The 16,168-nt window shown below is 41.3% G+C and overlaps 2 protein-coding genes across 3 annotated transcripts in view; one reads left to right on the plus strand and one right to left on the minus strand.

Moving 5' to 3' along the window:
* RB1 (RB transcriptional corepressor 1) overlaps window positions 1-16,168 on the plus strand; it is a 190,407-nt gene that overhangs the window by 104,805 nt on the left and 69,434 nt on the right. The window lies entirely within an intron of this gene.
* LPAR6 (lysophosphatidic acid receptor 6) lies at window positions 1,772-4,490 on the minus strand. Its single transcript, XM_083169008.1, has one exon. It carries the CDS (start codon window positions 3,895-3,897, stop codon window positions 2,842-2,844), a length of 1,056 nt encoding a protein of 351 aa, XP_083025134.1. The 5' UTR covers window positions 3,898-4,490; the 3' UTR covers window positions 1,772-2,841.

The raw sequence follows: 16,168 nt of genomic DNA on the forward strand, positions 1-16,168 counted from the left end.
CTGGGATATTTTAACCGTGTTAATAATTGTGGCAGCTCCGCAGTTCTTAATACATAGGCCCCTAAATCCTTTCTCTATCTCCCTCTCTTTTTAAGGAAGCCATTGCATGATAATGACTCTACTACCATTGATATGCTGGATGTATTTTCAAATCCTGCACAGGAATTGGCACTCCGGGCTTGTTGCAGCTTGTGTCTGCTCTTCACGTGGGTGGCTCTGTAATCCGCAGGTCATTCCAATGCTTTTTAAAAATCTAGCCATGTTTATTCTCTGGTGCTTTTGTTTACTGCCCATGTGACCGTCAACTGATAGGCCAGTTGTGCTGACATTTCTAATGGCTTATTCAGTCCTTAACCTAAGTGGATACACAGAGAATGTTGGTGATTTTTTTTTTATTTTAGACCTCCCATTTAATGTCCAGTAAACCCTCACCAGCATCTGATTTAGTATGATTGAATATCTATTGCTATCTACAAATGTGTTTATCCGGAGTTAGCTGTTTTCTTTAGTTACCCATTAGCAGGAACTTGGACGTAGCTCCAGTGTTTACTGGTATTAATTAGTGTTTCTGAATCACTGATATATCCAGTTGTGCCCTTAATCCCAACAATTATTATTTCCTGAGGGCTGGGCTGTCAAAGGCTCATAAATATGTATATGTATGATTCTTACGCTCCCAAAGACTATAGTACAAATAATTCTGGGAATGGACTGCAGATAAATATCACAATGTATGCCATGCAGTATACCCGCTTAGCACATGCCATTCTAATGCACCAATCATTAAACTGGCCTTATGCTGGGCACACACTGAAGCGATTCCTACTGCCGCCCATATAGTTAATTGTATCGGCAATGCCGCAGGAGACCGATATATGGCAAACACACAGTAAACTCCCCGCATCTGTACATACAGTCACTGATGAAATTGTCAGATTTGAGCTGCATGTACAGACGACTGGTGGTGTTCACGATATTGGCTGTACACATTGGACGATATCATTCACGATATCATCCATATTGTTAATGATATATTGTCCAGCGTGTACCCAGATTTAACACTGTGTCGCTTTGTCAATCCAAATCTTTTCCTTCTGTAAAAAATAAAAAAATGTTCTTTTAAGTGTTTTTTTTTCTATATGGTCCTAATTTACATTGTGAACTAATTTTCTGTGCAGTACAATAAAGCGAAACCAAATTAACAAGAGCTGAAAATAGGCTGAAGTCTTTTGTGTTTGGCTGGGCTAACACCCTGGAGCAGAGCTAGCCTTTTGTTCTAAATTCAATAACTTCTGCAAGACCAGGGGATTGAATTGATTAGTGGAAGCACGTGGGTGGATGGTAAGGGAAGAGAATTCAGCTGAATAAACCACTTGAACACTGACCTGCATGTACACATCACCTTTTTCCCATTTGCCCTAAGGAAAAGGAGTTGTTTGAACTTAGTAATCATGCATCTCTGGCATGTCTTAACAGAACAGACTTCTCCGTGAGCAACTATTGCACAAAGTGATTCATCACATGTCCAGATTTCACACTCTGTTTCGTCACTATTTTTTTTTGTCCACATTATAAAATTTAAGTGTGAAATTTGCTTTCTATTTGTAACAAGCATATTGTTAATGATCAACTTGTTCCTGTTTTCCTTCACTAAAACGTGTGCTTGTGAAATTTTATAATCTATAGCAATAAAACTGGCAGCGGTTTATGCAAAAATACATATTCAACTGACATCATAAGAATAAGTCCATTGCAATACCTGTAGTTCTAAAGACAGTACTTTAATTAAACAAAATATCAGTTGACCAGTTTATCATGTTTAAAGTGCCAACCTTAAATACATTCACAATTCAGTCACACAGCATTAGATCTTATTTAGCATTTACACTGTTTATAAAGAGCATTTTTCCATATAAAATACAATTTGTATCTTTAGTAATATACTAAATGTAAGCGCCTTCTGTAAGAAGGGTATAGTTAATATTTAACTCCTTTAATCGCAGGAGTGATCAGCAAATACTTGTATATCTTGTAATTCACTTTGTAACAAAGAAATTAAGAGTCTATACTATATGCAAATAGCAGCCATACATACAAATGAGACCTACTGGAACAAAATAACAAAATGTGAGTTTCATTTTCATCAAGTACTTTCAGGTTAAGCCAAAACAAGCAATCCACTTACACAATTCTATATTTTTAAACACATGTAAGACTGCAGAAGCAGCTACCTCATTGTAAACTAATGGGCTTAAACAGAGTTACATATCCTTTCCTAATGAATGCCAGAAGTGCCAGAGTAATCTGAAGTTCATTACTTTAAAGTAAATAAAGCAGTGTTTTAAATGTTGCATATGGTAACCGGAAAGTATTGTCACTTCAGATTATGGTGATAAAACTGGCCAGAGGACACGTATGTAAAATGAGGTCTACCTCATCCGTCCAGATGTATTATTAGATTATTTTGTGTTTCTGTTTAATGCTTCATTTAAATTCATATAAACCAGTGATGGGGAACTTTTGGCCCTCCAGCTGTTGTTGAACTACACATTTCCCATCATGCCCTGCTACAGTTTTGCTATCTGGCCATGCTAAAACTTGCAGTGCATGCTGGGATGTGTAGTTGAACAACAGTTGGAGGGCTGAAGGTTCACCATCCATGATATAAACTGTGCATCATAATGAAGGAAATGGTTATAAGCTTGCTAACAACATTCAAAAGGTTACCAAAAAAAATGATGGTCAATTTATAAGTAAACAGGATTTGGCTTGTTGGCATTTGACATTTGTATGTTGTGGCAATCCATATTATGTATACGGCTCTATATAGCAGTGCAAGCATCATATTGTAGACTCATTTTCAAATATTTTAGCTTTCAGAGACTGTAGATTATGCTGAATAAAGTTTTCTGAACCCATTGTTTCAGAGAAGCGAGAGTCTTTCCTCATTGGACGATTTCTCTTCTTGATAGAATTTTGAATAGTCTCAGATGTAAAGTAGTAAATAATTGGGTCAAAACAGCAGTTTGATACAGCAATGCATAAGGTTATAGGGTACATAGTCCTGACCGCTGCCCTCACTGAGCAATTGCTGAAAGACTGAGTCCTCATGAGGGAGTAAAGCACCAAGTTGATGTTATAGGGTATGAAACAGAAACAAAAAATCACCAAGTGGACAAAGATCATTTTAAGCACCTTTGTTTTGTTAAGTTTACTCCTGCTTAATGTCACCGGTTTCTTTAAAGTCTTTAAAACCATCGTAGAACAGAAAACATTAAGGATTAGAGGGATGAAGAAACCCACTATTTCAATAAAAATCACAATCTTCGACAAATAGTTTTTCCATGTATCCTCAGAGAAGTTCTCAAAGCAGGTATGTGTAGAGTTGTTTTTGTTGGTTGAGTTGGTTGATTGGAAAAAGCTAGCAGGGGCACTGCCCATGATCACAGTGAACCACACTGCCAGGCATACAATTTTTGCCTTCTTTTTCGTCCTGATGGTCTTTGACCGGAATGGATAAACAATTGCCAGAAAGCGGTCCACGCTGATACAAGTTAGGAATAAAATGCTCCCATACATGTTCGTGTAGAATAGCGTAACCGATATCTTGCACAAAATGTCTCCGAAAGGCCAGTTCCGGGTTGCAAAGTAAAAAATCCGAAAAGGGAGCGTAAACACAAAGAGAAGGTCCGAAATTGCCAGATTTATCATGTATGTTGTAGTTTCATTCCTCACCTTTAAGGTGCAACTGAAAATGTACAAGGCAACGCAGTTTGCGATCAGGCCTAGAACAAACACCATGCTAAATATACACCCATACAGGGTGTACTTAAAGCTGTCTTCAACTGGACAGTCCGTAATGTTTTTGCTTACCATCATAATTGGTGGTTCCGACATCCTGTTGAACTTCTGTGCTCTTTTGTCTTGTACTTTTGTAATTAGAAACCCTTGGCAGGATACATATGCAGCTGACCAGAAGCTTGCACACGGTCACCCAGAGGTATGATGTGAACCTGAGATCCACCTGAGACAACAAGCTCTGGGCATCACTGGGAAGACTTCTCTGTTTCTTCCGTTCCACAGAATGCTGTACAATACACTTGCAGTAGTAATTTCATTTGCATGTCTTGGATTCCAGTACAGTACTTTCTCCGAATTCTCTGTTCCTCTGTAATAAGCCCTCTGTAGCCTTGTGGCTGTTATAACTGGCAGCTAGAGGTGAGGTGAGAGGAACAGACTGAGTACTTCACAAGAGCAGTCGTTGGCAGAAAGTTGTACATTATCCGTCTTCTGGCTGTAGTATTAATGAAAGTGCAAATATCCTTTTGAGAACCCACTGATTTGCTCCTGTCTCGCAAAGTTCCCCTGGAAATCTGCAGTTAAGATGACACAATATCCAAACTGTGCTCTGATGTGTAATGTCTGTAGTAGTAGTAGCAGCAGCAGCAGCAGCAACAGTGACTGCTTCTGTGTGCTCTCACACCGAAAGCCTGAATAACACAGGAAGAGGCCGGCCCCAAACAAAGGCTAGAGACTGCCCAGATTTTAAGCTTGCTGTGCCTTCATTCTGATAAGGACTCCTGGGAATATACCTGCAATTAAACAGCTAGAGACACTGCTGAGTGATCAGTCACCATAGTGTCCAAGCTGATTGTTTAACAAACATTATGTAGCGCCTACTTACAGTATGTATTTTGTGAAACTGCACACTGCTCCGTGTGTTTGCACCTGTTTCTTAGTTTTTGCTAATGGAGTTGTAACGTTATTTATTGCATGCAATTACTTGATTTTGACCACATCTGTTCGACAAATCGAATGATTGTATGCACATTTTTTAGGGACCATGCAACGCGAAGTACATGCCCGTCGGTCGAATGTCACGTCGATAGTATGTGCTGCACATAATATCTATCAAGTTGCTGGAGCGATCGCAGTTTATTTATTTTATTTTACAGTTTCTTATATAGCGCAGCATATTAAATTGCGCTTTACAATTGGAGACAACAGTGGTTAAACAAACTGGGTAGAAACAAACAGACATAGAGGTAGGAGGGTAGAGTTTTTAACCACATGCAATCGCGCCAATGCAAGCTGCGGGTGGGGAGCGGAGGGAACGCTTTAGACTGCGGCAGGTTTGGGGAGATTGGGCAGGAGGGGACCGCTGGCGGAGTCCGACTGGATAGTTTAGTCCTGTGAAGGAGAGCTAGCGGGTGTCAGGGGTCAGCAGTGGCAGCAGAATTTGAAAAAACCTGTTTAATAACACAGGGCTGCCCTCTGATTGGCAGAGCTCCCTCAGCCAATCTCCTTTGCAGCACTACGCTACTCCGTGCCCTCTTTAAGCACCTGATGGGCCATCACAAGATAAGGCATTGGATCGCATAAGTGTATGTGCAGCATAACTCTACCCAGCAGAACGTTACCAGTACTTTTGAATTCAGGTAAAATAGGATTTAATTGCATTAATTTTTTCATTGTAGACACTGAACGATGTGTGTACCCAGTAATGACATAATACATCTTGCTTTACACACTGCACGATGCAGTGGATAATGGTGCAATCTGTTATTGCCTCATGGTGCCTCAGTACAAAAAGTATGTGCTGCACATACTTTTTGTACTAGCTTTTTATCGCATGCACATCGCATGCACAAGGCATACGATGCGATGCTATGTGTGCTAGTTAAGCACAGAACGCACGCCGGGATCGATGCGTCTGTGGGCACCTTAACACGTATAAAATGTATACAGTCGTTCCCTGGTTCATTCCATTGGGCGTGCAACATGCCCGACATGTGGGAGCGCACAAAAGCAGGTACACAATGAACAATGTGGCAATGATATAGGTCAGGTTTGCAACAAAATAATGACTGTATGTCTGGCTTTAGGTTTTGGTTATACAGTATACGTAAGAACTCGTGTGTGGGGATTTCAGTCTGAAGGTATTTTAAGTGTTGTGTTGAATATTTTGTAGCCAGGGGAAGGTTTCACCTTGACAAGATAAGATCCCATCTGACCTCCCTGCCCTTCATGAGCTGCCCTGCCACTTATCGCCAGGTCAGAAAGCAGCTGGGATAAAGAGAAGGGTAAACATGTGATGAGCCATTCTTTGTGTAAATAAGCTTTGTGGTGTGCTTGCATTTTAGAAAGAGGTCTGTCACGTATGTGCATGGTAAGTGTACACAGTCATACTGATCAGTTATTTGTACTTTTTTTGCGTTATTTATCAAAAATAAGTCTGACAACTCTCATTATAAATATATATATATATATATATATATATATATATATATATATAGTTTCTTATATAGCGCAGCAGATTCTGTTGCGCTTTACAAGTAGACCGTGCTAAAGCAAACTGACAGACAGACTTGGAGGTTAGAGGGCCCTGCTGCAAGCTTACAATCTATAGGGACATAGGAGGGAAACACAAGGACAGGCATCAGTAATAGCATAGCAGTCCCACCAAGTTACAAGTCCAGAAGGGAAGCTATATAATACTATAATACCTAAGTGCCTCAGAGGGTTATGCGTGTAGAACTTAAATAGGATAGGCTTGTCTGAAGAGGTGAGTTTTCAGGGGACGCTTGAAAGTTTGGAGGCTATATAACTGTGTGTGTATATGTATGTATGTATGTATGTATGTGTGTGTGTGTGTGTATATGTGTATATATATATATATATATATATATATATATATATATATATATATATATATATATATATATATATATATATATATATATATATATATATATATATATATACACACACACACACACAGGATGCTGTCGACAGTCAATAGGTGGATCACTATTGGTCACCAGGCCATAGTTTGACACATTAAAAAGATGGGCTTAGGTCAACATGGTCAAAAGATCTACAAAAACAATAGACATCAAAAAGGTCGACGTGTTTTTCAGGCTTTTTTCTGTCAAAAAATGTTGGATTTTTTTTCATACTTTACTATCCAAGTGGACATAGATGTCAATAGTGCGCAGAGCATAGCGAGGCGCCATGCCCGAAGCATGGCAAGTGAAGCAGTACACTTATATGGTGTCCATGTCAACCTTTTTGTGTTGACCTATTGACTGTCGACCCTATGACCCATAAGTGACAGCTTCATTGCAAATGCAAACCTCTTGGACACGCCTGATCAATATGCGTATCTCTACAAATTACCAGGGCTAAGGGGGGTATTCAATCCTCAGCCGCTATTTCCGGTGGGGAAAATATCGACAGCATTGAAGCGGCATCATGTCAAAATGAGCCCGAATTTAAAAGCAGTTGGGCTCATTTTACCGAGAACGGCAATGGATTGTTCTCGTGGCCACAACCCCTTTTCGGCACTCGGCAGGCAGGGCATTGAATCCCATCTGCCGATTTGCTGTCGAGCGGGCCGAGAACAGGACAGGGTCACGACTGCCGGGACGTCCCGACAGTCGTGACCCGGGATTGAAGTAGCATGATAGACTTTTTTGAAAATGTTGAACAGTAAATTCTATGGAATTTGTCTATGGAAATTGTTGGTGGAAAACTGGCTTGTTCTAGTTGTCATTTTGGTCTTGTTATAACACTCAGTAAGTGTAGGCCACGTGCTTGTGGGTCCAGCACTACACATTCCACCTCTTGGGGTTGTAGCTAGCATGCACCGAACAATAACAATCATGGTAAATGCTGTATTATGACTAATAATAAGTGCTGCATTTGAATTTGTATGTATTCTGTAGTTCATAAGGAAAGATGCAGTCGGCAGGTTGACTGTCAATAGGCCAATATTGGTCCACACAAAAGATGGACTTGCCTTAGGTCGACATGGTCAAAAGATCAACATACATTTTTCATTTGTTTTTTCTTCATACTTTACCATAGATTGTAAGCTTGCGAGCAGGGCCCTCGTACCTTTGAATGTTTGTAAATACCCAGTTTGTTGTATCACAGTCTCCTTTGTAAAGCGCAACAGAATATGCTGCGCTATATAAGAAACTATGAATAAATAAATACAAGATTATAATAGTGGGTACTTGTTTCCTAGCACGGCCACACCGATTTAGATCGGGGTGGTCGTGTCGGAAAAATAGGGTCGATCGCATCGCATGCGATTTGGTCGCATGCGATGCGATCGACGCGACCGACCGATTTTGGACCCGATTTTTTTCATTGAATCCAATGTAAATTGGGTCCCTGGGACCCAATTTTACATTGGATTAAATGAAAAAAAATCCAAACCCCCCCCAAATGTAAGCGCGTAAACTCCAGCCCACGATAGACGACAACCCGAAGCGTGGCGAGCGCAGCGAGCCCGCGAGGGGCGGCGGTACGCGTCCTCCGACCTTTTCATGCCCTACTATCCACTAGGGCGTGGAGTGAGAATAGAATAGTGTGGCGAGCCACCGAGCCCGAAGCGTGGCAAGCGCAGCGAGCCCCGCGAGGGGACGCGGATACCTTCACAGGTAAACGCGTCCCTTCACGGGCTTCACAGGTGTCCGCGTCGCCACGGACACCTGTGAAGCCCGCAAGGGGACGCGTATAACTGTGAAGGTATCCGCGTCCGCTCGCTGCGCTCGCCACGCTTCGGGCTATTATATTCTCACTCCACGCCCTAGTGGATAGTAGGGCATGAAAAGGTCGGAGGACGCGTACCGCCGCCCCTCGCGGGCTCGCTGCGCTCGCCACGCTTCGGGTTGGCGTCTATCGTGGGGTGACGACGGGGACATCTATAATGTGAAATGGGTCATATTGGCCCATTTCACATTTTTTCACAATTTTTCACCATTTCAATGTTAAAAAATATTTTAACATTGAAGCCTATGCAAAAATCGGGGGCATCGCGTCGGGACCAATGTTAATGGTCCCGACCGACGCGATGCCCCCGATATTGTATCCTAGCCGGCAAAATGGACCTGATTTCAAAAGAAATCGGGTCCATCGGGGGTAATCGTGTCCCTTAAGTAAGGGACACGATTACTCCAGATTGTGGCCGTGCTAGGAAACAAGTACCTAATAGTGTGCCAATCATAGCAAGGCACCGTGCCCAAAGCATGGTTAGCAAAGGGGCACACTTATACTGTGTTCATGCCGACGTGTAAGTTCGCTGTTAAAGACCATGTCCCTGCCTTGGTGGAGTAGCACATGCTCATGTCATTACTGACCTCTAATAACATGGACCAGTGATGGGCAACAGATGGCCCTCCAATCCTTTACTAGCAACCTCGTGGCTCCCTCCTGATTTGTGCTGATGGTTCTTTTACAGCTGTGTAACATGTGTTTGATGGGCCTGTTGATGTGTTACTACAGTTGTGTGTCCTTGATAAAATATTAGCTTGAGAGTAACATGTGGTTCTCTTGAAGGTTAACATGCAGCCCCGGAATTGTATCAAATTGACTGTCACTGGCATAGACCTGCAGCCAGGAACTTCACATTGGTTGCATGATTTTGCCCGGAGCATAAAAGTATACTTCTTTCTACATTCGCTGGGCATACAATGCTTCACTTACAGTTCCCCAGCAGCTGCTACTGCTGCCTGGTGGAGTGTGCTGCAGTTATCCACTTCACAGCAAGGACAAGGGGAGATGATCCTCCAGCAGGCGCTCCTGACTGGTTGCATCTGATACGACCACGCCAGGCAACTGGTTAAAGCTCATGTCACAAGGCCACTTAGTATGTTTTTAATCCTAAATTGCAGGGTTCCTGTACAGTATGTTTTATATATGTGTGTGTGTGTGTGTATAAAATGTAGTGTTCATTTTAGCAGCCTGTACCTTTCAAAACATGTGCCATTCCTCTTCCCTGCCTGGGGTGTGGCTCTCTACTTTGGTACTTTTTTGCAGAATCTGATGTACAGACCAGCCTGTGCTAGAAGCACAAAAGCAGAATTGGTCAACAGTAGATAATTGTGCAAGGTAATTCCAGAAACCTGTATAGTCAGCGGGGAGACAGTGTGATTCAGTCTTCGTCAGGGAGTTCCCAGTGCTCTGCATGTCCACTGGGTGTCTCAGCTATATACCAGAACCCTAGTCATAACATTAACTGTATTATGCTCATAAACAAAAGCTAGAACATTTTTTGGCTCACATTATTTTTAATAGTTTATTTTATAAAAAGAGATAATTTTTAAATGTTATTGTAATGTGCAGGTTTGTTTTTTGTATTTACGCTTTATTTTAGAGTTTGTGATAAGCTTTTACTTTATCTCCAAAAAACATTATCACTGAGCAACATTCAGGATTTGGAACATGGTCCTATGTAATTTGTCCAACAGTTATTCTGCCAACAAATTCATATTGACTATAAATGGGATGACTGCATTTAATTGGGCACATTCTTACAATTATGTTCTAAAATATAACTCCACACTCAAAATTTACTACTGCAGTCTATTTGTTACTAGTCTTAACTAATGCATGCCCAAGTTTTATCCTAGTACAGTGCATGTATATGAATAGTATCACTAGGAAATTATTTTATTACGTTGCTTATATAGCGCATACATATTCAGCAGCGCTTTACAGAGTATAGTTGAACATTCACATCAGTCCCTGCCCCAGTGGAGCTTACAATCTATATTCCCTACCACATGTACACGCACACACAGACATTCTAGGGTTAATTTGTTGGGAGCCAATTAGCCTACCAGTATATTTTTGGATTGTGGGAGGAACCCGGAGTACCCGGAGGAAACCCACGCAAGAATGGGGAGAATATATAAACTCTGCACAGTTAGGGCCATGGTGGGAATCAAACCCATGTCCTCAGCGCTGAGTGGCAGTAATGAGATCCATTACACCATCCATAATGTAGTTGGGCAAAACGCTGTACATGGTTTGTGTGACACCAAATCATTCCGTGAAAAAAATATTCAATTGTGCCTGTGGGTGCTGGGAAACTACGTCTCATATACAGACACAGGTTTGCTTTGTCATGCTACAACTGTGGCAAAGCATGCTGGGAAGTGTATTGTTTCCAGAGCAGCAGGAGTGCCACAGGTTTCCTTTTCCATGTAATTTTTTTTTTTTTTTTTTTTTTACAAAGATCTGAATATATGAAAGGGGGGGGGGGGGTCCATATTTAGTATTTTCACAATTACTTTGTTCTTTAATGCTTTATATGTTGCCAGCTTTAGAGACCATAAAAAGTGGTGGTTAGCTATTATCTTTGCACACTACAGCAGTAAACTCATCTGAATTCTGAGCAAAGAAAAGCATGTAACTATGCGTTTGGACAGAGCACGTATGTATTTTTCATACAAGGTAAATACTGGCTGCTTTTGCATGTATCCAATTTATGCTGGACAGTATTATTTTTACACTGCAATTTAGTTTTGTATTTGGACGCGCCCCTCTCTGCACATTGTACATCTGCCATACCGGCAGCACATTGTTTTCCAAGTGCAAAGTTGCTTGCTCTTTTTTATTTGCTCCCATCTCAGAATCAATTTGCTAGAATTTTTTTGCCTTTATGTACGTTCCAGCATCACACAAAAGCTGCTGGATGAATTTGGATGGCGTTTTCACTATTGTAATCTTGGTGACCTAGAAAGAAACGGAGATATGTAGTATCTTGATGTAACATCAGAGTGAAGAGTAATCAAAGCTAAACCAGACTCTTTACATTTGGCATGCCCATACACACTAGAAGATAAAGTGAAAGACATCTTTCAGAAAGCCTGTTCTGAAAGATCTTCTACTTTGTGTGTGCGCTTGATGTCCTTAAGGATGCGTGCCACATGTCATTAAGAACCCCCTCCCACATCCAGCATGTCAGGACAATGAAGATCCTAGTTAATGATTTCCATCGGAGCCGGCATCGGCAAGTGTGTATGCACTTGCCGATGCTGCCCCCCTCCCCCTGTGATAATATTGGCATACACGCGAACAAAACTCGTTTCTATGTGTTATCTGAATATGCTGTTAATAAACTCTCTGAAAACCAAATCTGCATTTTTTGCATACAATTCTGTTTTTTCGGTTTTTATGTCATTTTATCAATGTCCTGTTTGAATTTTGTGTATAATGATTCCCAAGCTGTGAAGTTTTATATGAAAGGGCTTGTTATACCCTGGTCTTGAATTGGAAACGTGCAAGGGCGATGAACACATGTACTGTATACTGAGCGAAGTACAGAAAGCTCTCCAACCCACAAAAACCTATTTCGGTAGGCTGCAAGTTTAACCTTTGAAATTTTTAGTTCTCTCAGCATAAAAATACTATTTTTAGAATAATATCATCTCAATATTTAAGTCAAATATTTGTTTTGGTTTTCTCAGAAACTGATAGCCACAGGCACACTTCATCAGGTTCTTTGATTCCCACCATGGCCCTAACTGTGCTGAGTTTGTATATCCTCCCCATGCTTGCGTGGGTTTCCTCCGGGTACTCTGATTTCCTCCCACATTTCAAAAATATACTGGTAGGTTATTTGGCTCCCAATAAAATTAGCCCTAGAATGTCTGTGTGCGCGTGTACATGTGGTAGGGAATATAGATTGTAAGCTCCACTGGGGCAGGGACTGATGTGAATATTCAACTATACTCTGTAAAGTGCTGCAGAATATGTGTGCGCTATATAAGAAACTTATGCCCCTTTCAGACCGCACTTAAAAACCGGTATTTTTTTTTTACCGTTTTCAAACGGTAATCTGTGCAGCCTGAAAGGTGCAGGACCACTGTACCGTTTTACAAAAGCTGTTTTTGTAAAACGGTTAAAATGGAGGGTCCTACCCGTTTCAGACCCGGTATTTTGGCATCAAATTCGGGTCTGAAACGGTATTTAGGACCCAATAAGATGGGTCCTAAATTCAGCGCAGTGAATATTTAATGAGCTCATTACTTTGCTTAGAATCAGAATCTTGACCTCAGAACTCAGAGTAAGCATTAGTAACATCTCTGCCACTGTGCTGAATTTCATGGCATCTGACAAGCCGTACTCTGATCTGTCACTGCAAAATTAAAACCAGGTTTCCAGTCTTTTTTTCCTACTACAACTCTTATGCTAGCCAAACTTGTTAGATGTTTGGCTTTAGAGCACGGTTTGCTACCCCCACATAAACCACTTTACTGAAATGAAAAACATGGTAGTGGCAGGGGGGGTCATAGCACCATGGGCAGGGCATAGTAGTGGCAGGGGTTCATGAAACCATGGGCAGTACTTGGTAGTGGCAGGTGGTCATTGCACTGAGGTTAGTATGTGGTAGTGGCAGGGGGTCATCGCACCATAGGCAGGACATGGTAGTGGCAGGGGTTCATCAAACCATGGGCAGGATATGGTAGTGGCAGGGGGCATCGCACAAAGGGCAGTACATAAGGGGTATAGTTAATATGCTGTCAATTGGGATCCTGGTAGTCAGGATGCTGTAGTCCCATCATGTGTTGCCACAGTTTTGCTATTAGGGAATGCTAAAACTCTGGCAAAGCATGCTGGGATGTGTAGTTTCACAACAGCTGGAGGGCCATAGTTTGGACAAGTATCAAATGTTCCCCATGCATCTTGGATTGGCAGTTTATTTTGGCAAAGCCATATTTTCCTCTTATGTCCTTACTACCCATCAGGACCCAGGTCTCGGTCATGCTGAGATGTAAGGCAATAGCCGAACAGAGTTTAGTTGGGCACCATCTAGTAGCCGCCAGTGCACCATAACGATGAGGAGCAGTATTGGGCTTTTATGATACAGGATTTGCTGAATGCTATACTCATGCTGTGTACATCTGCTGTATTTCTCTTGTACAACACTTAATGAAAATGTATGAATAAAACATGACCATAAAATTGAATGTAATGTGTAGGTGAAGTGTTCAGCGCTGTGTAATGTCTGTTCTTTAGAAGTAAAATTAGGTTCTAATAACTGCAGAGTTTACCATTTTTACCGGCCTCATTGTATGCCATGTTAACCTTTTCTGTGTTGTCCAAAAAGCTGCGTAAAATGTGAAAATCCTAACCCCAGGTTCCTTAGAGTTTAGTACCATCTATGATCCAGGTGCAGATTCCTTTAAATGTCAATGTAACCAGCAAAGCAGAAGGGAATTTTTGCAAACATCAGGATGTTTATAGTCAACAGTCTGTGTAATTCACACCTTTTCACCTGAGCTAAGGTGTAGGAAATTGCTATAATAACTGATTAACATAACAGATACAGAAACCAAAATGGTAAAAATCTCCAATAGAATGATGATACTATTCTGTTTTGAGATGTATATGACTATTGTAGGTATTGCATAATAGCAGCCCACCAGGTGCACAGGAAGCTAGCATCAGATTGATTACCCAAGGCGTTGTAAATGAGATTGGGAAAACTACCTTGTTGCACAAGTGAAAGACATGGTGGCCTAGGGATTTCCTTTATTAACCAGAGCGTGGCAGAGAAAAACATATGTTTACATATACACATCTTCAATTTTGTACATGTCAAGTTTACATTTAGCCTTACCAAGCTGATTATACTGGGATTCACTTGTAGACCTCTCAAAGATAAAACTGCGGTACTTGTTTCCTAGCAGGGCGCCCAGCTTTCTTACTTACACTACCGCAGCAAAATCGCATTGCATTGCACCTCATGGGCCATTATAATGTGATGCAATGCGATTTTTTAATGTAATTTATTCACTGCTCGGTTGGCCCTTGGAGATTGCATTGCATTGCACCTCCCGAAAAATTGCACGAGATTTTATAGGGTGCGATGCCATGCCATTAGCTATACACTTGTATGACACGCCACCCTGAAGCATTGCATTGAGATGCAATGCAATGCGATTTTTGGTACGGAGAATAGCCCTGTACGCTTACAGCTAGGAAACCAGTACCAAAACTGCAGTTAAAAATGATAATGCAGATAAGGTGTGTGTGGGTGTGGCCCTGTACGCACTATACAGGTCCAGTCAGGGTGTTGACATTGTATACACACTTGCCGCACACATCACATTGCAAAGAATGTGCAGCCCGTACTTTTTTAACTAGATTGCATGGCTTCTAGTTCAAATTGCACGCTGTTGTAGCGTATGAACTAGATGAGATGCGATCTAGTGCAAAATGCACGGAGCACACCGCACAGTGTGTAAGCACCTTTACACATATGTGTACCTCATTGCTCTCTATGCTTCAGGCTTGGTGTTTTACTCTGCTACCGCTGCGTTTGTCACAATTGAAACACTCAAATTGATTGTTTCCATGTCAACCATATCAATGTCCGTTTAATAACTATCAACCTAGATGACATGGTCTGTCAGTTATCGGTCTGTGACAGAACATTATGTATCTGACAATATGTACATTTGCTTGTATTGGTTACCAGCCATTTTCCTGAAAACAAGGATGAAAGGTTCTGGCTGCAAACCCATTTAGTAGTTTTAATAGCAAGAATAGGGCTGAATGTATAAAAGTTGGGTATGGATCGTTGGGTCGACCCCAGAAAGGTCGACACTCCTTAGGTCGACAGGGACTGAAGGTTAGATGTCTAGATCTAGACGTATTCTTCTGGACACTGTCAATGCTTTGGGCACGGTGCCTTGCTTCGCTTGACACACTATTCTATGTCCATACCCTTGTGGAAGGGCATGAACTACCACCTGTTCTGGAACCACAGTGGGGGGGGTATAAAAATCCTGTGTCGACCTTCTGCATTGTCGACTTTCCGCCTGTCGACGACCACAATAACCTGTATTTCTCTCCCGATCTCAACTGTAGCTTAGACCTTGTTGTATTATGTGTGTGTTCTATCATCTCTATTTTATAAACCTACCTCTGCTTTTGTTCAGTAAATCTTTTCACTGCTGCCATTACATAGTGGTTCCGCACGCAATGCTGAAGTTCATAGGGTTGAGTGAATTATTTTCATTTTTTGTTTTACTGTGCGTGCCTGAAACTCTAAACTCGTACAGCTTATGCTTTACACTGAGTGTATGCACAAAGGCACAGTTGTCAACCAAATACTATTACAGTATGTGTATTGTTTTTCTCATTCTTTGTATTGGTTTGTGACAGATTTATAGGTGTCTGTTATATCCTTTCTATATAACTTAGAAAAACTCCCAATTGTCCTGACGTAAATGTGTACATTGTTTTGGGATTATAAATTTTTTTCCCCAATATTAGATATTGGGTGATTTTATGTGCGCGGTTACCTGTGGTGACACTCTGGGCATGTGAAATAGAAAGTACACTGTTTTCAGACCATAAATAT

The sequence above is a fragment of the Crinia signifera genome, chromosome 2, assembly GCF_055691185.1.
Source record: "Crinia signifera chromosome 2, ASM5569118v1, whole genome shotgun sequence".
NCBI classification, from domain to species: Eukaryota; Metazoa; Chordata; class Amphibia; order Anura; family Myobatrachidae; genus Crinia; species Crinia signifera.